This window comes from Oenanthe melanoleuca, chromosome 1, assembly GCF_029582105.1.
Source record: "Oenanthe melanoleuca isolate GR-GAL-2019-014 chromosome 1, OMel1.0, whole genome shotgun sequence".
NCBI classification, from domain to species: Eukaryota; Metazoa; Chordata; class Aves; order Passeriformes; family Muscicapidae; genus Oenanthe; species Oenanthe melanoleuca.
The window spans coordinates 107,697,545-107,719,652 of record NC_079333.1 but is presented as its reverse complement, the minus strand read 5'-3'; the positions used below and the strand labels follow the sequence as shown (position 1 = coordinate 107,719,652).

Here is a 22,108-nt window from a genome sequence, read left to right as displayed (position 1 = left end):
TAATGCTAACCCTATTATGCTTTGTCTTAATTGCAGCACTGAATATTTGCATTTGAAAAATCGTGGAGCAATTGACTTGCCAGTCATCCCTGTGATTAATTTCGGGAAAATGTGTGATGTCCATGAAAAGTGAGGCTTTTGAGTGCTATTGTGGCTTCACAGACTCAACCAGAGGAAATGATGAACAACTCCCTAGGAAATAAATTATGTTTGATGTGTCTCAGTAATTGCAGCAGCTGTAGAAAAAAAAAAAAAGAATAGAAGAAACTTGAGATAATGTATCAACTGCAGCCAGGCATAACTTACTGCTGAACCAACAAACCAAGGACACTTGGTGAATAAACTAAATGACAAGGGGAGATCACAACCACTGATCCACCAACCCAAAAAACTCACTGACTCAAAAGAAGAGAAAAACTGAGCATGAGGACTAATTAGCAAAAGAATGAATAATTTAATCAATAAAAGAAAAAATAGTAGTTAAGAAGATAACTCTGTGACTTGTAGCCAGTGAATATGAATGCCTTTGTGTATTGTGACGAGTTTTGATAGTTGCTGTGCTGGCTTTGTGGATTTGCCACCCAGCACCTCTTTCTGTAAACAAACCAAATACCTCAACTCAGTGTGAGGATCAGCCTCTTGCACACAGGGTGAAAAAAGCCATTTTGGGACAAGAGTATTGCTTAGAATCTCCTTCAGATTGATCTCCTGTGTGATTGAGTGCAAGGATGGGGTGGTGAAAGAGGCCAGGAGAGCTTAGAGCTGTGGTGTCCTGCTGCAGCCCATGCCCAGGTCTGCTGTGTGCCACATCCTGCCACCCACAGCCAGAGACTGGGAGCAAGTCCTCTGTCACTGCCAGGTGAGGAATGAGGAAAAGGCCCAGAGAAGTGTGACAGCTGTGCAGTTAGACCTGAGTGAGGCAGCTTGAAACCCACCAGAACAGGCAGGAACTGGGAACAGCTGATCAGTCAGTGCCTGATCAGAGGCAATGGGCAAAACCAGAGGGGGTGAGAAGCAAGGGAGGATCCTGCATCCAGCTTGCAAAGCCCCTGGCTGCACAAAGTATACTGATGTTGCTTAATGGCTTAGGGCCTGTTAACACCAAAGAGACAAAAAAACACAACACTAAAAAATGAGGGAAGGAGAGCAGACAGCAGAAGAGGAAGCATGTTGAGAAAACACCATAAAATCAGGAGAAACAACTGGGAACTGTCCTGAAGCAGATGCATAACAGAGACAAATTACACTGTGTGTCACTTGGCTGTCTTGTCATCTACATCCAACAGCCTCAGCCATACCCTGCAGCCTCTGGCAGCCAAGGCACAGCCCCCACTGAGTGGTGGCATGGTTTGGTGGGAAAAATACTCCTTCTGCTGTGGAGGGAGCCCTCACCCATTTGCTTTTTGCACAGAAGGATGAGGAGGCTGAAGGGGTCCCCTGGAAGGCACAGGACCAGCATCCCCAGCAGGTGACATAGGTGGGAGAGGGGCACAGCAGCTTGAACCAGCAAGTTCTGCCCCAGCTGTGAGTGAACTGACTCACTGAGATGCCTTTTTGTGGGGGAGGAAAGGCAAGATGTTGCTCAATTATTGGCACCTGTTTATACAGAACAGCCAAGGAAGGAGGAGCTCAGCTGTGTTGTGAGGAGTTTTCAGGGAAATGAAACCAAACAACCCAACACATTGCATTATTTCCAGAGCTATCACAAAGCTGCCCCCTTAACAGTATGAATTTCACATTTGCCTGGCAGAGCCCCTCCAAGGACTTTCATGGAGACAGTTTGGTCAAGTCAAAATTTGTGTTTTGAGGTGAGGGCTGTAACTGATTCAGAACTGCCTTTGATAAATGTGTTTGCTGCATTAGTGCTAAGCATCCTAAGGCTACACAGTGATAATTAATAACTCACAACTCACTAAAAGTTCAGCAGTAATGAAGCTTAGCTTCACCTGGGGGTGATCTGCTGAATAGCAGTACAGAGGTGTGGCTGCTCTTCTGAGAGGCTTTGGTCTGAGAAGACTGGAAGATTTTTACAAGGGTAGGAAGTAATAGGACAAGGGGGAATGGCTTTTAATTGAAATAAAGTAGCTTTAGATTGGATATAAGGAAGAAATTCTTCCCTGTGAGGGTGGTGAGGCCCTGGCACAGGATGCCCAGAGAAGCTGTGGCTGCCCCTGGATCCCTGGAAGTGTCCAAGCCAGGTTGGATGGGGCTTGGAGCAGCCTGGGATAGTGGAAGTTGTCCCTGCCCATGGCAGAGGGGTGAAACTAGATCATATTTATGTCCTTCCAACCCAAAACATTCAAGCATTCTCTGGCTCTCTGAACTTCAGGCTGTGAAGTCTCTCCTCCACTGTGGATTTGCAAGGAAAGCAGGTGGTGCCCACTCGTGGCAACTCTGTCTTTTGGAACAGCCTGGTCATTTCCATAGAGGCCAAATATTTCTGTGAGAGTTAGTTTCATTTCTGCTGTTCCTTGTCACAATGGGAAGGTGGAGCCTGTACATAAAAAAGCATCTGAAGAAGTTTCAGAGAGTCACTGTTTCTCCTTCCTACAGGACACTCACAAGGGTAAGTCTCTCCTTTCCTTCTTCTAAAAAGAGTAATGCAATTTTTTCCTGTTCTCTTCATTTCTTATAATGTGACAAGGCTGCATAGAGTGTCTAAAGTAAGTGTGATTAAACAGGGTTGCCAGGAGCAGGATTTTTTTGCTTTATGGGTGGAAAAAAAGAGAAAGAAAATGTGCTAGTATTATTTCCCCTTTAAAGGGAAACAACTGATAGATGGCATTTAACTTTTTTTTTTTAAAGCCATTATTCAGCAAGATGACCTACCCAGCACTATTTATGAGTAGAATCATAAGCTTTGCATTGCTTCATTTTCTTTATGAGAAGACAGATAGAGTTAATAAACATACAACATGAAAATTGTGAGGTTTACCCAAATCCCCTGAAATCACAGGATGTGTCAATGTCAACCAGAAGCCCATGTGCTCCTGTGGCTGGACAGAGAGTGAATAAATCTGAGAGCTGTGTGGGTTCAGCACTGCGCCTTGGGTTTGAGAGGGGATTTTCATCTTCTAGAGATGCAAAGCCAAAGGGAAGTTACAGAAAAACAAAGCAGCTGCTCTTCAGAACATCGGCAGGTCGGTGTTTGTGCAAATCCAGGTGTGCAGCAGAGAACTTCGTGTTGTGCTGGGAGAGGTTTGCCACACACAGGCAGGCAGATTGTACAGGTAAAGCTCTAGGAAATCAGCATTGTCCCCACATCCGAGGCAGGGGCAGCTCTGGCGAGAGGAAATTCTTGGCAGACTGTCAGTACCACCCGTCATCCAGGTGTCAAGTTTCACCTGTGGATTTCCCCCCCATTGTAGAAGGGCTCTTTACAATTGCAGCTTTTTGTTTTCCTTTCCTCCACCCGATGTTGTCACGGCTCGGTACACAAAGAAATCGCTCTGTGTGGCACAGGGAAGGGTCCAGGAGAGAAGAGGCTCAGAAATGCACACGGTTGTTTATCCTGGTGCTGACTGCAGGTGTGCTGTGTGTGTGTGCACCCCATCTCCACGTTTGGAAGGTGAATAAAGATAGTCGGGTCTCCTCAGCCCTCCCCACATCCCTTCCACCTCTGTGATGGCCATGGGCTTTGTCCTAAATAAACACACCAGGATGTATTGCAGGATGTCTGGACGTTTGCATTATTCATTCTAGAGATCAGGAACTGAGATGTTTGTGATTGAATTCGGTGCACATTGGCCACAAAAAGGATTTAAAATGCTGCTGGAGACTGGGCCAACAGGGCAAACTGGTGTCACAAAGGAAGTTTCTGGGTTGATTTTCCCCCTCCCCATCCCCTTCTCTCCCCACCCCTACCAAGGATGCCCACAAGGTACCTTCAGCTCCAGCGCTTTTGGACAGGTGTTAAAATACCCAAGGTCTACCCAAATACAGACATAAAATCCTAAAGTAGCTCCAGATGTGCTTTGCTGCTTTGCAGTGGTGAATTCTGCAAGTCCAAAGACTGTAAATCTGTACATTTCCACCTAAACCTGCTCTTAGTGTAACCCTTCAAACGTGGACTGTGTAAGAATTGGTCTGAAGTTTCTCTGATCTGCCTCACGACCATCATCAGAGACTGAGAGCCTGGGGCCACACCACTCACTTTTGGACAGGAGTTTCTGGCCTGGCCGAGGTGGATGCTTGCCCAGGACTGTTTGTAGGTGTGCTTGGAGCTTGCCATGGCACACTGCTCTCAGGCAGGGTACTGGTTATAGCACCCTGTTCCACCTGTTTCTTGGAGCAATGATCTCCACATACAATAGTCCATAAATCTCCCCACATTTTGGCCAGAGGCCACTCACTTTGGAAAAGGACCCTAAAAAGTGACTTTTCCTAAAGAGACTTTGAGATCTCTTTGTCCCCAATGGATTGAAGACACATCTATCATCAGATGGCCACAAAGATGTGTCCCTTTTGTTGGCAGCTACATCCCATCCTCTCCCTCTCCCTCTCTCTCTCTCTCTCTCTCTCTCTCTCTCTCTCTCTCTCTCTCTCTCTCTCTCTCTCTCTCCCTCTCCTTTTACTTCCTTTCCTTTACCTCTCTCTCTATCACAAAACTGAATTGTTGGCTCTCAATAAACTGCATTACTGCTTTCTGCTGAATAAAACCTGAGTCTCTTGCCTTTGCCTTTTGCACCTGGGGTCAAATGAACCATCACATCCCACTGGGGTTGAGCAGATCGTGGCAGACTGCTGACCAGATCTGGGACTGAGTGGAGCAGGTGGCACCTAGACTGCTCTGAGAAGTTTTGGAAGCAAGGGGGTGTCACTTGTGACTCAGCAGAAGGGCCATGACCTGATTATAATCCATTGTAATACATGATAAAGTTGTTATTTTGATACTGCACTGGCAATATTTACATACTGTATTAGCAATAAATCTGATTGTAAATGCCCACACAGTCACTGTGTCCAGCTTCTCATGTCTGGCCCACAACCTTCTTTTAACTGCTCTGCTACAGTGTGTGGTGTTTTTTCTAAACTTGTTTTACAAATTCCAAGTATAACCTACATTGTGTCTGATCATCCTATTTTGGCATCTGTGTAAATTAGAAAACCTGTAAACTTAATTCAACAACAAAATAAATTAACAGAACAGGAAGTTATTTCAAGCAAAGATGTGGTTCTCCAAATTTTTTTTCTGAAGTGTCTGAGTTAAACAGATCTTGGTTTTAGCAGAGGGAGGCTAAAAAATCTAGCTTTGAAAAAGGACTCAACTTTTTTTTTTCTTTAAATCACTATCTCTGAAAATCACCTCCCCTGGATAATGTCATGCCAAAAGCCACTAATTTCCTCAATCACCCACAGAAAACAAAACTTCTCCACAAGGAAATGCTGAACAACTAAATAAAAAGCCTCTCGTCCTCCCTTCTCTAACATCATGTGAAGCAAAGTTTGCTTTTGGCAGAGGCTTTTAAGCTGTAGGGGGGGGACCAAGATACAGAGCTTCTAAAACAGGTGTCAGACTTGCCTCTGACAAGTATTTCTTCCACAAAAGAGGTGAGATGGCCACTTAGCAGAGCATGGCTTGGAGCCAGCCCGCAGCCCAACCCTTCTGAGCCCAGCAAGTTAGGGATTCACACTCCCTCCAATCCTGCCCTGCTGACTGAGCTTCTCCAAACACCTTGCAGCAAAATATTTCATCGAGGAGAATCGGCTTTTTGCAGAAACTGGTGTAATTTTGTTTTTTTCCCATGGCAATCTTTTTTTTTTTTTTTAATATCAACAAGAAAGCTTAAGAGAGGTAGGGAGAAGTGTTTCAGCTCTATCCTCTACAGACCAATTTTAGTGATTTGAGAATAGCTGTAGCACTTGGTACCTACCAAGGTACCTACCAAGGGTTTGGATCAGGAAATAAAAGTGGTGTTTGGTTTTCTCTGCTCTGATCATTGTTGCAAGGTGGAGTCACTCACTGCCCCATGTTTGGTTTCAGAGTCTGCACCTCAGAGTGGTTGGACCAGGCAGTGACCAGTCTTTAGTGAAGCACTTATGGACAACCTCAACCTGCATGGAAGCCCAATGGATAAAAAGAAAGCAGCATTCAAACAACCTTTTGAAAACAACAAAAATCTCCCAAAGAAAGAGGGGTTTGTATTTTCTCTTGTAAAACCATTTCCAGAAGCTGCTAAAGTGCCTCTCCCACCAGAGCCAGACTCTCCTGTGATGTCAGAGAACACGTTTGACAAAAGGCTTGACTGTGAACAGAAGGATTTGGAGAAAGAGTTTTTCAGAGAAGAGGACCAGGTAAGAAAAGGAGAAGGCACAGATCCTCCCCACCCTTACTCTGTTGCTTCACTCTGTGCCCCAAAATGAATTCCTTTGTCTCTTAGGGCAATCTGCACTTGTTAGGTCCGAGGAGAACTTTTGGGATGAGGCTTAGCAGTTATTTAAGTAGGAAGAGAGATACCTGCAATTAATCTGCTAACATTAATAATGCAGGTCTAAAAAAAAAGAGATGGCTGCAGCCTAGAAGCCAATTTAATGTGTGACATATCTGTTTCAATCCTAGCTGCAAATGGTCAACAGAAATCATAAAAGCTGAGGTTTCTTTTTTTCTTGAGGCTTTTCAACAGAAATGCACAGAAAGGTTAATAATAACCTGCTTGGGTATTTTAATTGAACACAGATTGGTTTTAAGTCTGTGACAGTTATTGAAGTTTTTTGAGGATTTACTAGCTATTAAACATTATAGTGAAGAGAGAGGGCAGTGGTTACCAAAAAGGGTTTAAATTGCTGCCTCCAGTCATGTGTGCTGACTTCCTCATTTTGAATCAAAAAATCTGCTTTGTTTGAGTGTATCTGATCCATAGAGATACTTTTTGGTGGTATTTTTCATGGATAAAAGTGATGGAGCAAAACTTCAAATTTTCTTCTCAAAAAATCAGTTTTGAATGTGCCTGGCCCAGTATGTCTGAAACATATTGGTGTTCCCAAAATTGCATCTCTAAATGCAGCAGTAAGACTGGAACATGGAGAGAGGAACAGGGAGAAGAGACCAGGCTGATTTTTATATACTTTAGCTGAGCATATTTAACAGCAGATGGACCAGTTTTGCCAAAGACTGGAAATTATTTGTTTTGTTTTCATGTAAATGAAGAGCCTGTGTTAATATCTGGACCTGTATCAAACCCAAAAGATGACATTAATCAGTTATTTAAAACAACTCATGCCTTATGTGAGCCTAAAATGAGGCAAAGAAAGAAGAGCCATGATGATCTAAAAGATTTCATCCACCTGTTAAGAACATTACAGCAGAACTCTTTTGGTGTCTGTGCACAAACTAAATCTTTAGACTCCAAAAGAAAGATCTAATAAGCTATATTTTTACCAAATTCAGTGATTTCTGGGATCAGCCTTCATTTACATACACGTGCTTCAGTACATCTGTGGATGAGCGGAAGAAAATGGCACTTATTAAAAAAACTATTGCTAAAAAAAATTAACAAAGCACACTTAGTAATGTGTTCTTTACCTTCTCAGGATGGCTTCCAAAATTTTGTATTTTCACTAAGGATGGTCTGTGAGCCAACCTCAACTGTTTCTTTCATATTTACAGACACCTGTTTATTGCATGGAGATGCAAGGATGCACAGTGATATAAAGTAGAGCTTGATTGCAGTAAATAACTTTTACTAAAGAATGATGAATAGAAAATGTATCTTTTTTTTAATTATGGAAAATTAATTGTAAGTTTAACTCTATCAGGATGCAGAACACACCTTGTACAACCAATATGAGGAAAAGATCCGACCCTGCATTGATCTTGTTGACAGCCTGAGAGCTCTTGGAATAGAAAAGGACCTATCCTTGCCTGCAATTGCAGTGATTGGAGACCAGAGCTCTGGGAAAAGCTCTGTGCTTGAAGCCCTGTCTGGTGTTGCTCTCCCCAGGGGCAATGGTAAGAATTTGCTATCTCACATTTTCACTTTGATGAGGTGGAAAAGATTTCTTTTTTTTTTTTTTTTTCCTTTTTTTGGGGGTGAGGAGGGGGGGTGGGTGGTTAGAATTAGACAACTCCATGACTGAGGGATAGAGGTGCAAGTGAGGCACCACATGGTAAATCCAAGGCACATTTCCAGGTGGGCAAGAGACCAGAAGTAAGAAGTGTAGTGTAGTGTAATTGCTCCAGTTGACTCTGTGCATTTCTCAGAAAAGAGCATTGCAGCAAGGTATTAATTTCACATGGAAAACCAATTTTTTTTTTTTTTTTTTTTTTTTTTTTTGGTGGCTGTTTTGGGTTTTCTAAACAATGTTTTCTTACAGATACTTATTATTAGTAGTAGTAGTAGTAGTAGTATTACTATGTGCAAAAAGTGTACAAAAATCTTTACTTAAAGCATTATTTAAGTCAGAGATGATTGTTGGAAGACTTTGCAGCTCAAGAAGATCCACTTTCCAGCACTGTGTGTGTATTTTTTGCACACATAAATTCTGCAAGTTCCATGTGAGTTTACAATATAATCTAGTCTTTCAGCTGGAGTTGTGGAAAGTTTTTTCATAGGATTTAGTTGCAGCACTGAAACAGATCATCCAGAGAGGAGCAAAACTCCATCTGGAGAGTTGTCTTAGGTTACAATGTAAAGGATGTGCCCAAAAGTATGTATTCTATCACCATGTGCTGAAACCAGGTGGGGCAGTGATTCTTATCTCTGTGGGAGATATCCTCTGCTAATGGGCCAGCTGTTAAAACCAGATGGGGCAGTGTTCTTTATCTTTCCCATGACCCACCCTTCCTCCAGGAGATATCTCCTGTTAATGGCCATTGAGTCCCACTGCTTGACTGATAATATTACATCATCCCATTGGGAGATGCTCCAGCCAGGGGGAGGAGCCAAGCCTTTCCTACCCAGATAAAAACTGAGATTTGGAACACCAAAGCAGCCCTTACCCACTGGTTTCCAGGGGACAAGAGCTACCAGTCCTTTCTACAGGATCACTGCTTCAACAAGACAACTTCATCTGGGCTGCTACCACCACCCTAACTAGCTGGTGTCAGGTTGTATTCTGACTCTGTCAGTGGTTTTTCTTTTGTACTATTGCATGTATTTTATTTTTCTTTTTTTCCTACTAAATTGTATTTCCGACTTGGGGTCTCTCACTGGTTTTGCTTTCAAAAGCATTACAGGAGGTTTGCAGGGCCAGACATGTCTGGGAAGAGCCATGGTTGATCTCATCTAGCACTGGTGACAATCCTGCTCTGAGCAGGAGCTTAGACAAGTCCACTCTGGAAGTGTCTCTTGGAACATTTCCATGTTTTTGTGTGAAACATTAGGCAATGCTGTGTACAGCACACACTTCAAATGTGTTTCATGCCCAACCTCTGCCTTTGGAACTGCTGCAGGTATTGTCACTCGGTGTCCCTTGGAACTTAAACTCAAGAGGTTGCCTGAAGGCCAGGCATGGGAAGGGAAGATCTCCTACCGAAACGTAATCCAGGAGCTCCAGGAGCCCTCTGAGGTGGACAGAGCAATAAGGCATGGTGAGTGGATTTGGCTGGCTCCTTCTCCTCTGAATCCTCCTCTTGGACTGAGCAGCATCCGCAGTGATTGTGGAGTAACAAACTCAGTTTTCTGAAGGGAGTGGTACCAGTGCTTCAGTGGTGAAGATGGTCTATGATGATGGTCACAGAATGGCCTGGATTGGAAGGGACCTTAAAGGTCTTACAGTTCCAACACCTTGGGCAAGGGTGCCACCCACCAGATCCATGATCCTTCCATCCTGATCCATGATAAAGGCTCAGGCTGTGTCCTTACCTGAGTGGTGTCTTCCTGGTTTGGGGAGGTAGTCTGTCAAATTGTAAACATGGAACCTAAATGGTTCCTGTCATCTGTTCAAAAGCCCAGAGAGTGCTTGATGTTTCTGTGGCTGGAAATCCTATTATTTTGGAAGAAATTGCAAGAAAGCAGAGGGGAGGACAGAGAGCTTCTGCCAGGTACTGTGACCACAGACCCAGTCAGTGCCCTTCACATGTCTCAGCTTTACTGTTACAGCATTTCATGCTGGGTAAGAAATCAGTGTTCTTACCCAAAGGGCAGTAAGCACTTCCCCTAAGTGTGGAAGTTGGATTGTCCTTACTTCCTCGACTAGCACAGCTCTGCACATTGTTATTCTTTCTATTTTTTTAAATTAGCTTTTCAGTACATTATTTAGGTATTCTCAAAACTGGCCAGGCAATTGGTATGAATTAAGGTAATTAAAGAGTTGAAAATCTCTCTTGAGAATGACTCTGGGGTTTCCTTGCTTCTCTGTGTTCACAGTTCAAGCATTGTTGTCTTTTGGTATCTGGGACAGTTTACTCTCAATCTCTCTATCAAAATGTGAAGAACATAGAACAACACCTATTTTTCTTTCACAGCATCCAAGGATTAATTAATGCTTACAAAGTCTCTTGCTGTTGAGGAAGCATTTCTACAACTGACCAGTATTTTACCTGATCCCTTTCATGGTGGTTTATTTACATGTATTTTGTCTGCATACACCAGAGTCCATAAATATATGCTCTGTAAAATATTACAACTCATATTCCAACAGGACTTCACATCAACTTGTTCTGCATGATAATTTCCTTAGATTTTTGCACAAATGGATTTAAGTGTGTGGCTGGATAAAAATAAAATAATAATAAAAAGACAAGCTGAAAAACCCTTAGGTGGTAGCTGGTTCTTTCCCAAGTCATTGTGCTCAGCTTTGGTTCGATTCATCATTCGAAGCTTGCATTCATTGCCTTGCTCTTTTCACAGCCCAGGATGTTGTGGCCGGTCCCGGAGGTGCCATTAGCGGGCAGTTAATTTCCCTGGAAGTTCGGTCCCCTGATGTCCCAGATCTGACACTAATTGATCTTCCTGGAATTGCCAGGGTGGCCGTGGGGAACCAGCCAAAAGACATCGGGGACCAGGTAAAACTCGAGCTCTGTGCCCAGGGTCTCATGCCTTGAGGGTAAACAGAATAAGGGGAGGGGATCTCTGCTTTTCCTCCGGCTGCTTTTAGAAGAAATGCTGGGAAATGCAAATAAAAGTCACCCCTCGCTGTGAGGGTGATGTGTTGTGGTGGGTGTTGTTTCTCCTAAAATACCTTGAAATGGGAACTTGGAATAAGAGGAGCCCAAACTAAATTAGATATACCAAATAGAAATGAGACAAGATTGGACTGTCTGGGCTTTACTTTCTAGGAGGAGACTAATTAAATTTCACAGTTAGATAGCAATCTTTCTATTGTATTGAGAAGAAAGCAGCAGATGTGATAAAACCCAGACATTTCCATTGTCCCCAGCAGGCTGCATGCTCCAGAGATGGAGTTTGTACATTGCAGCTACAAGGATGGGTGGGAAGGAGAAAAGAGGCATCTTCACCAAAATTCAGGGGGGAAAAAACGAATTGATTTACTGTGGAATAAGTGCAATAATGCTCTGTGAAGCTTCTACAAAACAAACCAGATTAGGAGGAACTCGTTCAGTTTGGTATTGAAACACAGAAAAACGCCAACAAGATGTCATGTGCAGCTTCAGTTTTGCCGCTTTTTAAAATTTTCCTACAAATATTCCACTGAAAAATAAGCCAAAGACATTTGTGCTCCTTTCAGAGATATAAATTTGAGATTTATCAGCATAATCGAGCTTGCTTTCTTTCCATAAACGTGTTCCTACACATCAGAACCTGATTTTTTTATATGTGATTAGATATCAAATATCTTTAATATTTCCATAATGAAAGGTTCTACATGCACTAGAGGTTAAACTCCACGTAGCTGTCAAGACAGGCTTAACAATATTAGTCATTCATGCCAGATGTTTGTATTAATCCTGACATAAGAAAAGAAGCTGCTGACCCCTTTCCATGCCATCCTCTAGCATGTAACGCTACCCTCAGCATTTGTGGCATTTAATGTCATCAGGCAGTGGCTCCTATTGCTAGAAATTGTCACATCCTACGAGCAAGTGTCTGATTTCACTGAACCTCCTCCCTGCTGTATTGAATTGCAGATCAAAAGGCTGCTTAGAAAGACGATTGGCTGCAAAGAGACCGTGAATTTGGTGGTGGTGCCATGTAACGTGGATATTGCAACAACAGAAGCACTGAAAATGGCTCAGGAGGTGGACCCCACTGGAGAAAGGACAATAGGTGGGAGAATTTTTGAGCTATGAGGTGAAAAGGGGGCCAAATATTTTTTTTTTTTTTTCAGCCCCATGAGTGATGTTCTGTGTTGTGCACCAGATCTATGAAATTAGCTACTAGAAGAAGAGGGGGAAAGAAAGAAAACAGCCTAAAGAAAATAGTTGCAAGTATTTCTAGTCACAATTCTTGAGTAGCTCCAAGAATCTCTTAGTTTGGTGTATTGCTGGCACTCCTGTTGTGAATAACTGGAAGCTGAAAATCCCATTTAATGGTAGTTGGTCTGAAGATAATGGTAAAAAAGGTTTGCAAAGCAAAGTGAGTTTTACAGCCCAGGAGCTGAGAGCTTTCTAGGAGAGGGAATACCAAAAAAAATTGCTTTATAAAACATGGTACAGAGGCTCCTGCTTGGTGGTTAACTTGCTGTTTTAATTTCACAGGAATCCTCACAAAACCTGACCTTGTGGACAGGGGGACTGAAGAGGCTGTGGTTAAAATACTGCAAAACAGGGTAATCCCCCTCAAAAAAGGCTACATGATTGTCAAGTGCCGTGGGCAGCAGGACATCCTCAACCAAGTGACCTTGGCTGCTGCCATCCAGCAGGAGAGAGCCTTCTTTGAGAACCACAAACAATTCAGGTACTCCTCACAGAAAAGTTCTCACCAGAAACATGTTCAGGTCACCTCAAACTTCCTGTTGATTTGCTGAGATTTAACTCAGGGGTTACAAACAGGTATTAGTTATAGTCAGTATTTATCATTGCCATGTAGGGCTGTGTTTCAGTGACCCAGAATATTTTTACACACTGAATAAACTCTTCAAAATGTTTTTTGTTGGTTTGTTTTGGTTTTTTTTTTTTTTTAATGCAAAGTAAATGGGGGGAGTGCTATGAACTTCAGAAGTTCCAAATAGTCCCAAAGAATTCTAGTTAAAACATCTGAGCACTTCAAGTCAGGCACTGAAGTATTTCTGTTCACTGGGAAACAAGGGGGAGCAGCATGAGAAAAGGAAGGCTGTGCTGAGGGTACAGGCTGCCCAGATGACCCAGCAGCAAATCAATCATAATCCAGAGAGTGGCAGCTGGCAAGGGTTTTGAATCATTGAACTTCACACCTGAAGAAATAATAGACCAGCAGAATTCATCTGCTGTTAGAATTTGCTTTTTTTCAGATTTTTCTCTGTTTCCCTTTGCTCAGTCAGTAGCTGTCAAACAACTCTTGAATAAATGTGCCCAGAGTGTCCTGGGCTGTTGCCACATCTGCATGGCCCAGAGCCCCTTTCTTTACTCAAATTGTGTAACACAATAAGTGAAAACAGAGCAGAGCTGCCTCCTGCACAGCTTGGCTATCCAAACCCACCTTTTCCTTTTTTTTCACAGGGCTATTATAAAAGAAGGAAAGGCTACTATTCCCCATCTGGCAAAGAAGCTCACAAATGAACTTGTGAAACACATTATTGTAAGTATCAGAGGTCCCATACTCAGCTGTTTGTATCAGTTTCTACCTAAAAACAAATTCATCCCTTCAGCCCTGGAGTGCAGTTGGATTTCATCTTTATATGCTCAATGATCCTTCAACTCAGTGATGTGAGAACAAACTGAACTGAGAGGCTGAGGTAAAAACCCCCATGCTCTGTCCTCAGATTTGCCTTTTAACTGCAGATCAACAATAAGCAAATTACTTAATCTATTTGTGACTCATAATTCCTGCCTTTTCAATGGCAGCCATGGTATTTCTTTTTGGTTATGAGTGTTGATTACCTGGGTGACAAGTTACTGCTGTCAGCTTAGAAACAGTGATTTTTATTCAACTGGAAATGTCTTCAAAACATCAAGATCTTCTATTATATTAATATACTAATATAAGGATATTGGTTTTTTTTATTTGGTATAACTATACCTGCACATAATATATCTTATTCCATTAAGAGAAGATGCTAAAATATAGGGAGCATCTAAACTCAGCCTCAAAGGAGAAAAAAAATATTTATGTAAATTTACAAAAAATAAGCAACTAAGCAGCCATTTTCCACCAGGTATTTGACAGGAATTGAGCAGTCACTGCTTTCCTGGCACAGCCTGTGAGGACATAGGTTTTGGCTCCCTGTGGGTGAAATCTTTCCCTAGACTGCAGCTATTCTGCCCAGCTCCTAGCGAGGTCCAGCCTGATCCCTCAGGGAGATCCTGGCTCCTGCATTCCCACAATAAAGACAATATTTGCCCTTCCATGTTATCCCACTATCCACAGAGGACACTGTCAGCAAGGTCTTGGATTTGTAAAAACAGCAAAAATCCTGTGCAGGTGTAGGTTACTCTTAGAGGGATTTTATTCTCCTTCCAAAACCAGACAGGTTCAATCATCTCCATGTCCTTCTTCACTGTCTCCTCCCCAGAAAACTCTGCCTGCCCTGGAGAGCCAAATTCGTGGCACCCTCCATGAAACTTTACAGGATCTGCAAAGGTACAACAGAGGCACACCCCAAACAGAGGATGAGAAGCTGTTTTTCCTCACAGATGTAAGTATCACTGTTGGTCACAGAGCAGAGCAAGGAGGTAACTGTGGGAGAAAAAGAAATTATCAAGACATCAGCATGGACCACTGGGAAGTTTGTGGTATCCATCATTTCAGTGAGGGTAACATAGACAGACCACACCTGCAAAAATATGGACCACAGGAGCTCATGGCCCCTTCTAGCAATTTTTTTTGCTGTGATTATGGGACAAGAAAACCAAATTTGGTTGATTGGCTCAAAATCAAGCATCTCAGCAAGTGAAAACTTGAACTCTTGCCTGCTCAACACTTTGAAGGGTTCTCATTGTTTACAGCACTCGAAAGATCAAATGTATTCCTGATATCAAAGTCCTATATCAAAATCTGATTAATTCCTCATATCAAAATCAAAATATTGATTTGCAAGTCCATCTGAGTGCCTCATCTCAGGGAGTTACTCCCTGAGTAAGCCTTCAGTAGGCATTGGAGGTGTTTATGGAAGCTCATCAGACTTCATGCAAGTCTGGCCTATTAGAATTTAGTAAATGGTCTAAAAGTCTACAGGGGGAAAAAGAGAGTATCAAGTTTGTTTTCCTCTAGCTGTGATAGTCTGGGGGGAAAAAACTCATAAAACCAAACAGACCAGGAGCTAAGAGCATAAAGGACGTAAGAAAGGGATGTTCCTTGTGTCCCTGCTTTAACATCAAACAACTCCAGATTTACTTATCCCCAAATGAGTCTGAAGAAATGAGACCTCACTGAGCTGCCTGCCTGTTGTTTGATTCGCTGCAGCTGATCAAACTCTTTAACCAAGACATCTCTCAGAGCACACGGGGCGAGGAGCAGCTGCTTGGAGATGAAGTCAGGCTCTTCACCAAGATCCGCAAGGAATTCTGCTCCTGGGGCGTGCTTCTCATGGAGTGTGCTGCCAGGGGTAAGCACAGGGCACAGCCCTGCCTTCCACACCCAGACACAGCTTCTTCTGTCTAGAATCTTCAAGAAAATTAAGGGCAAGAAGGCAGGAGCACCCATCTGCTGTGACACAGTTTGTGTTAAGTGCTGTCATCACAGAGAGGTCAGTGCTTGTCTCTCTTCTGCCAGCACAGCAATAAAATCAAGACACTGGGAACAGAATTTGTTGGTGATTTTCTGGACCATTCTTCTAAATAATAGCAACACCAGTGAATAATAATAAATAATAACTATGTATATAATAATTTTTATTTTCGCTCTTAACTTTTTTTATTTTATTATTGCTGTGAATATTTTAGAATCTGGGTGGGGTTTGTTCCACTTTAGCTCTGGGGTAAGGTGATACCTCATACAAAAAAATTTAGCAAATTTGTATAATATCAACAGATATCTGTGATATCTTAAAAAAAATAACTAGTCAACAGTAGATTCCCTGGAAAAAGTGTTTAGTGAGCTTGGGGGTTTGTTTTGTTCAGGGTTCTTTTTTAACTTGGCAGTGACTGGTAATGGTCAGCTACTTCTGTGAGGACAAAAATACCAGGAAGAACCAGATTTTTGTGGCCCATCACAATTTCTGTCAGCCAGATGCTTGATGCAATGTGTGAGAGGGCTCATTCAGAGAGCAACAGCATGTTAGCTCTGTTCTGTGGTAACAAAAAAATCATCTCAGTAGTTTTTCCTCTCAAGAACAACTCAAAGGGGAGAAATAGACTTCCTTCTTAAACCTGAAATGTATACATTGAGTGATGTAGTACTAAAGCAATTTATTTCACCATTACAGCTAAAAAGAACGTCCCCAGTAGAGTGTGGAAATACGAAGACCAGTACCGTGGGAGGGAGTTCCCAGGCTTCAGCAACTACAGGACTTTTGAGGACATTATAAAGGAGCAGATCAGAGAACTGGAGGAGCCAGCAATCCAGATCCTGAACAAAGTGATGGGTATGGCCAGGCCATGGGGGGCTCCTGGGTGGGGACACTGCTGGGCCTGAAAAGGTTATTTTCCAGGAGAAGCTGATGCTGTCACTGATGCTCTCAGGATCCTTCAGAGTGTGGCACTAAATCTGATTCAGCTTGGGTATTGCTCCTTCTCTAGAACCTTCACTCTCTACACATGGTCTCCAGCATGTGTTAATATTTTTCCCAGTGGCTCTTGGAAGGGAGTTAGAGAATAACTATATAACAAATCACACAGCAAGGAAACAGTACAGTAGAAGTACCTGGTGTTAAGTGGTCACACTCTTGGACCTGGAAATGTAAATTTCTACTTGTTTGTATGTATCATAAAGGCAGAGTGCACCAGTACAGCAGCTCAGCTACTTCTGGATGAATACAGAAAAAGTGTAGTTTCCCAAGTCTCATATTTACAATAGCTTAAAACCCTCACTTACTTACCTGACTTTGTTTTGTCTCTCTTTTCTTCCCTTAGAACTGGTTGAAGAGAAATTTATGGAACTTGCTAAAAGGAATTTTGCTAATTTTCACAATCTAAGCAGAGTTGCCAAGGTGAGGCACTACCTATGACCTGAGATTCTGAAAGGACAGAATGGCATTTGTAAATTCATTCATGCTTATGGTACCTGACTCACTGCATTACCCTTGTGCAAGTGTGGAGTTTTTTTGCAGGGAAATAAGAAAAAGCCTGAAAATGATGGCATGATTATGATGGCACTAATGAAAGTGCATTTTGTACAACTTTGACAAGATCTAATAGATACATTCTTTATTCATTCTGCTCACATTCTTGACGTTTGTAACACAATGCAAAGAAAACCTGGTGTGGCTGCCTTGAAGAGTTTATCATTAATTTCAGGTTTGTCAGAGTGCTGAACTGTTTTTCCCTCTCTGAAAGCAAGCCAGGGTTTTAGCCAGTGCAGGAATCTCATCTTTGATGAAAGGGAACAGACAAACCAAAAATCATCCAGTCATGAAAACACCAGAAGATGGCTGTTCACAGTTTGGGCATTAGCAGGTTTTGGGGTGGAGTTCAGTGATATGGAGGTCCTTGAAGGCCTTTTCTCAGAAAGAGCTTTGAGGAAAAGACAAGAAGCAACACTGGCAGCCAGGAAACAGAGTCCACTCACAGGGTACTGCTAAAAAGGAAACTCAGAGGCAAATGTGAGTGAAATAAGTGGTTTGCTATTTCACTTGCATGGTCAAACCCAGAGTTTGAGTAAAATAAATAATGGATCATGTTACAGTTCAAAATTTTATACAAGGTATAAAACCATTGAAATTTTAATTGTATCAAAACCCTGCTGGGCTCCCAGGACAACCAGACAGTGAACAAATAAATTATTTAATCAAAACAAAGACGTGTTCATGCAGGGTCTTTAGGTGAAGAGGGGAGAAGTTCTGGCAAACTGGGCATGAGAAAAGAGACAGGGTGTTTTCTTAGGAATGCTAGGAAAGCATTTTAAGGGAATTTGAGCATGACTGGGGGAACTTTGCCACCCCCACAGACTTTTAGGTGGAAGTATCAAAAAGGGCAGAAAGCAACAGATGGCTGGAACAAAAGCACCAGGCAGAGAGGGGTTAGACAGGGTTGGTTTGCTGACAACAGATATTTTCCTTTGGGTTTCAAGCACCAGGTATGATCCCACTCGTGGGCAAGGAGGGGACAAAGCTGCCCCATTTTCCTGCTCTTTCACAACAGAGACCACAATCCCAAGCATTACCCTGTGTTCCCACCTTCTGGGATTAGACAGTGCTGCAAAGGGCAGCTGTGCCCCCCTCACCATTCCCTGGGGACACTGCTGACACTTCCCAAAGGAAGCAAATGCCTCAGAACTCGTTGTTCCTTTCTTTTCTAGGTGAAAATCGAAGACATTAGAGAGAAACAAGCAGCAGAGGCTCAAAGGCACATCCGGGCACAGTTTAAAATGGAGAGAATTGTGTACTGCCAGGATAACCTTTACCTTGAGGATTTAAGTACTTTTAAGGCAGAAAACGCTGCCAAGAAAGATCTGCAGTTGCCTGTTGTCGCCGAGATGATTTCTCACACCAGTGCCTATTTCTCTGTGAGTTCAGCAGATTTGCTGCCCCCTGAATGCCACAGCAGATGCACCCCAGGAGCTTGTCCCCAAACTGGTCACTGCCACACCCTGGAGAACCCCCAGAGTGTTCCCAAAGTGAGGGAGGGTCCCCAGTTTTGGCTGAGTTCCCTCGGTTGGGTCACTCTGGAGTTTTCTGGTTTAGAAATGGGGGGAGGGTCTCTATTTCTTGCAGCTCATCCCAATATTAGAGGGCCCCCCCCCCATTTTTTATTGAGCCTTCCCAAACTGGGGGGGCTCCCCATTGTCCTCACAGCCCCCCAGGAGTGCCTCCATTTCCCATGGGATTTTCCCCCGATGTTTTTATTAGTAATGCCTGGAATTTTGGCCGGTTTGGGGTGTTTCAGTGTCGATTTTGTAGTCGTAGCAATGACCTCAAGGGTCACAACTGTTCAATCTCTAAGGCCCCAAACAATTAATTTCAAAAGTAGCCAACAGACTTTGCCACATGTTAAGCCAATTGACCGATTTGGGGTGTTTCAATGTCCACTTTAAGTCTATTTCTGGCCATTTTCATATGGATTTTGCGGGGATTTTTGCATGTCTTAGTGGGAATTTGTTAGGCCAAATTTATCCCGGATTTTTCCCGATGTTTTTTCTCTATAATGCCTGGAATACTGATCGGTTTGGGGTGTTTCAGTGCAGATCTGCACAGTCAGCACAGCCTTGTGTGCCACACCAGCACTGTGAGGGATAGCAGGGGTATCTCAGTGCCTCATTCAGGTACATGTTCACCTTCTGTACAAACTGTTTGCAGCTCTGACCAGTGATGAGAGTGTCAGGGCAAAGCTGAGCTGTATCAGCAGGCTGCAGGATGCAGGATATGTTGATTAGAAAAGCCTGAAGGTGCCAAAGTGGTGTCAGTGGCTTGCAGTCAGATCCTAAACTTCTACAGCAGGAGGAGCAATAATTAAACAGTACATTAAAATATATCAGTTGTCTGTAGAGACCAAAGTGCATCTGCTGTATTGCAGATAGCACCCTGTAAGTGAAGTCTCTGAACAAAGAATCATGTTAGAGAAAGAAAACATGCAGTATCAAGATTTGCTTTGTGTAAAACTCCCTCAGAAAGCAACAAGTTCAATATTAATAATTCAGGAAGATAGGTAGCAGCTCACTCTGAATTCCAAGAGCAGGCTTTGTGACAAATTCCTGCAATTAAATAGTCAGGCTGCTCAGGCTGATGGAGAGAAAACCACTGGCTTTCATAGAACAAGAAACAAAGCCAGAAGTGCATAAGCACTTCCACCCCACCTTGCTACACACTCTGCTATGTGTCTTATCTGCAGTTAAATATTTTTGTAAATGCCCTGAGAGCCATTTTCAACAAACCCCCGAGTGCCAGGGCACCATGGGACTGACTTGTGGAAGGCAAATTACAGTTTGAATGAGATGGAAGCTCTGAAGTGCCCATGGCTGCCTACACCCTACAGGACCTAGGAATGCCATTTTCAGGTTGTACCACAAAGACAGAACCTCTCAATTGCAGCCAGGCACTTGGGTCTAAGTGCTCACCCAGCAGCAGGAGGGCTGGAGGCAGCCACTCCCAGAGCTGGGAGAGGTTTGGAACCTCATCTTGCCCAAGAGCACCAGGTGGACCCCTGAAACCTGTGGGTGTCCATGGGGAAAGGGCCCCATGAGCTCTTCTGGGTCAGTCTGTTTCAGTTTGCATCCATAAATCAGCCAGGCAGTTGGTCAGGTCAGACAGGAGATTATCTCATGGGGGTATCAATAGATGTGATGTGGGCACAGTCTGCTCTCACTCCTGCTGAAGACATTTCCCCTTAAGGCTAAAGTTTCCTCCAAAGCTTCTTAAACTGAAAAGGACAACCACATCAGAAACACCATCTAAATACCCCCCTCTGATAGAGGAATTTACCAGCTTTAGGAAGAATCACTCTGATTTCCTGCATCAAAACATACTGTTAGCATTCAGTGAAGTTTGTCAAACTTCAAGACAAGTTCTGTTTGTCAGGAATGTCCTGTAACTTGTCCCAGTGACAGCTGACAGAGCTGAGCAGAGAACAGCCTGCCTTGGCTTTAGTTTGCTGCGGGAGTAAAAGCAACAGCTGACATCCCCATGACTCTTAATTTTTAGATTTTTAGGCACAAAATACATTGGTTGCAAACATTTTTTAGTTCACAGCAGTGCTCCCTTCTTGAACAGTAACTCAGTCCAACAATTTTAAACCTTGGAACCACTTTTTTAACCAGATTACCTACAGACCCTTCATTTTTCAGTTCTTTTTACCAATTTAGTATTTTGCCTTTTTTTTTTTTTTTTTTCCCCTCTTGCAGGGAGCAAGTAAACGCCTCTCCAATCAGATACCTCTGATCATCCTGTCTTGTGTCCTTCATGACTTTGGAGAAAAAGTGCAGACCTCTATGCTGCAACTTTTACAAGATAAAGAGAAGCTAAACTTTCTCCTTGAGGAGGACACTGAAGCTGCTAAAGCCAGGCATTACCTCAGCCAAAGAGTTGATCGTCTCACCAAAGCCTGCCAGTACCTGAGAGACTTCAGCTTGTTGTAATTCCTTTGTTTTTCATAAGTTTTTTTTCTCCTAATCTTCTAGCATTACTGTAGAATTTTGTATAATCCTATAAACATGTAATGTTAGCTCAGACCTTTAATACTAATTTCTAGTGATCAGTTTTTCTTTATTTTCCATAGTCAGTTATTATGCTAACAGCTGCCTTTGCATGAAGAGCTCCACTGGGGGAGTTGTGATTAAATAAACATTATCTCATTTTTAAACATTTTATGAACTCTGTGCAACCACTGGAATAATCATTAAAAAGCTAACACTCTGAGAATTATATGTTTTGTTGGTTTTTTTTTTTCTCTTTTTAATGATGGAAGCTGTATAATTCACAAACTATAGAAATCAAATTATCTAGCTTTCCTCAGTGAAGCTTAGTGCATGACTCTCATGATCTCCCACTTCCCTTTGTGGTTTTGGCTTGCTGGGGTTGTTCTCTTCCCTGCTGTCACCTAAAAGACACCTCTGGAAAGTGCCACCACTAAATCTCAGCCCAGGAGGAGAAAGGGAGCACACAGCAGGCATGAAACCATTCCAGCCTAGGAGGAAAAGAAAGTTTATTTCTTTCAGTGACTGGTGCATCCAGAGGATGCCACTGGCTCTGTTCAGTGTCCTTTCCCAGCTGTCTGATTTGCAGAAGGCCAAGAGGCTCTTCCTCTCAGATGTCTGCAGCATCACCTGAAATTTTGGGACTGATGGGCAACTCACTAGAGGGCAGGATTTGGATATCCAAAAGGAAAGAAACCTCCCAGGATGTTGAACATTCCAAGGATGTCTCAGCATGAGTTTTGCTGCCTTTCTCCCTTCCCTCCCCAAGACAGGGGGAATTTTTCCAAAAGCTCTTTAATTTTGTGGAAGCCAATGCAAAATACATCACACACTGTGTCCATGGCATC

General features: G+C 42.9%; 1 protein-coding gene across 1 annotated transcript; it reads left to right on the top strand.

The window, feature by feature from the left end:
* The first annotated feature begins 2,489 nt into the window (after positions 1-2,489).
* On the top strand, positions 2,490-21,489 carry LOC130250827 (interferon-induced GTP-binding protein Mx-like). Its single transcript, XM_056486932.1, has 14 exons — positions 2,490-2,566; positions 5,984-6,294; positions 7,756-7,948; positions 9,392-9,529; positions 10,791-10,945; positions 12,029-12,167; positions 12,599-12,797; positions 13,538-13,616; positions 14,551-14,673; positions 15,441-15,582; positions 16,402-16,560; positions 17,048-17,124; positions 18,432-18,638; positions 20,970-21,489. Exons 2-14 carry the CDS (start codon positions 6,040-6,042, stop codon positions 21,201-21,203), a joined length of 2,100 nt encoding a protein of 699 aa, XP_056342907.1. The 5' UTR covers positions 2,490-2,566; positions 5,984-6,039; the 3' UTR covers positions 21,204-21,489.
* Positions 21,490-22,108: the final 619 nt, after the last annotated feature.

What these genes read in the sequence shown, in the direction of transcription:
- LOC130250827 (XM_056486932.1), top strand. Translation starts at nt 6,040, where the DNA reads ATGGACAACCTCAACCTGCATGGAAGCCCAATGGATAAAAAGAAAGCA. An exon ending in GGACAGAGCAATAAGGCATG is followed by an intron (nt 9,530 to 10,790) that starts GTGAGTGGATTT and finishes CTCTTTTCACAG; the next exon opens with CCCAGGATGTTGTGGCCGGT. An exon ending in ATCTAAGCAGAGTTGCCAAG is followed by an intron (nt 17,125 to 18,431) that starts GTGAGGCACTAC and finishes TTTCTTTTCTAG; the next exon opens with GTGAAAATCGAAGACATTAG.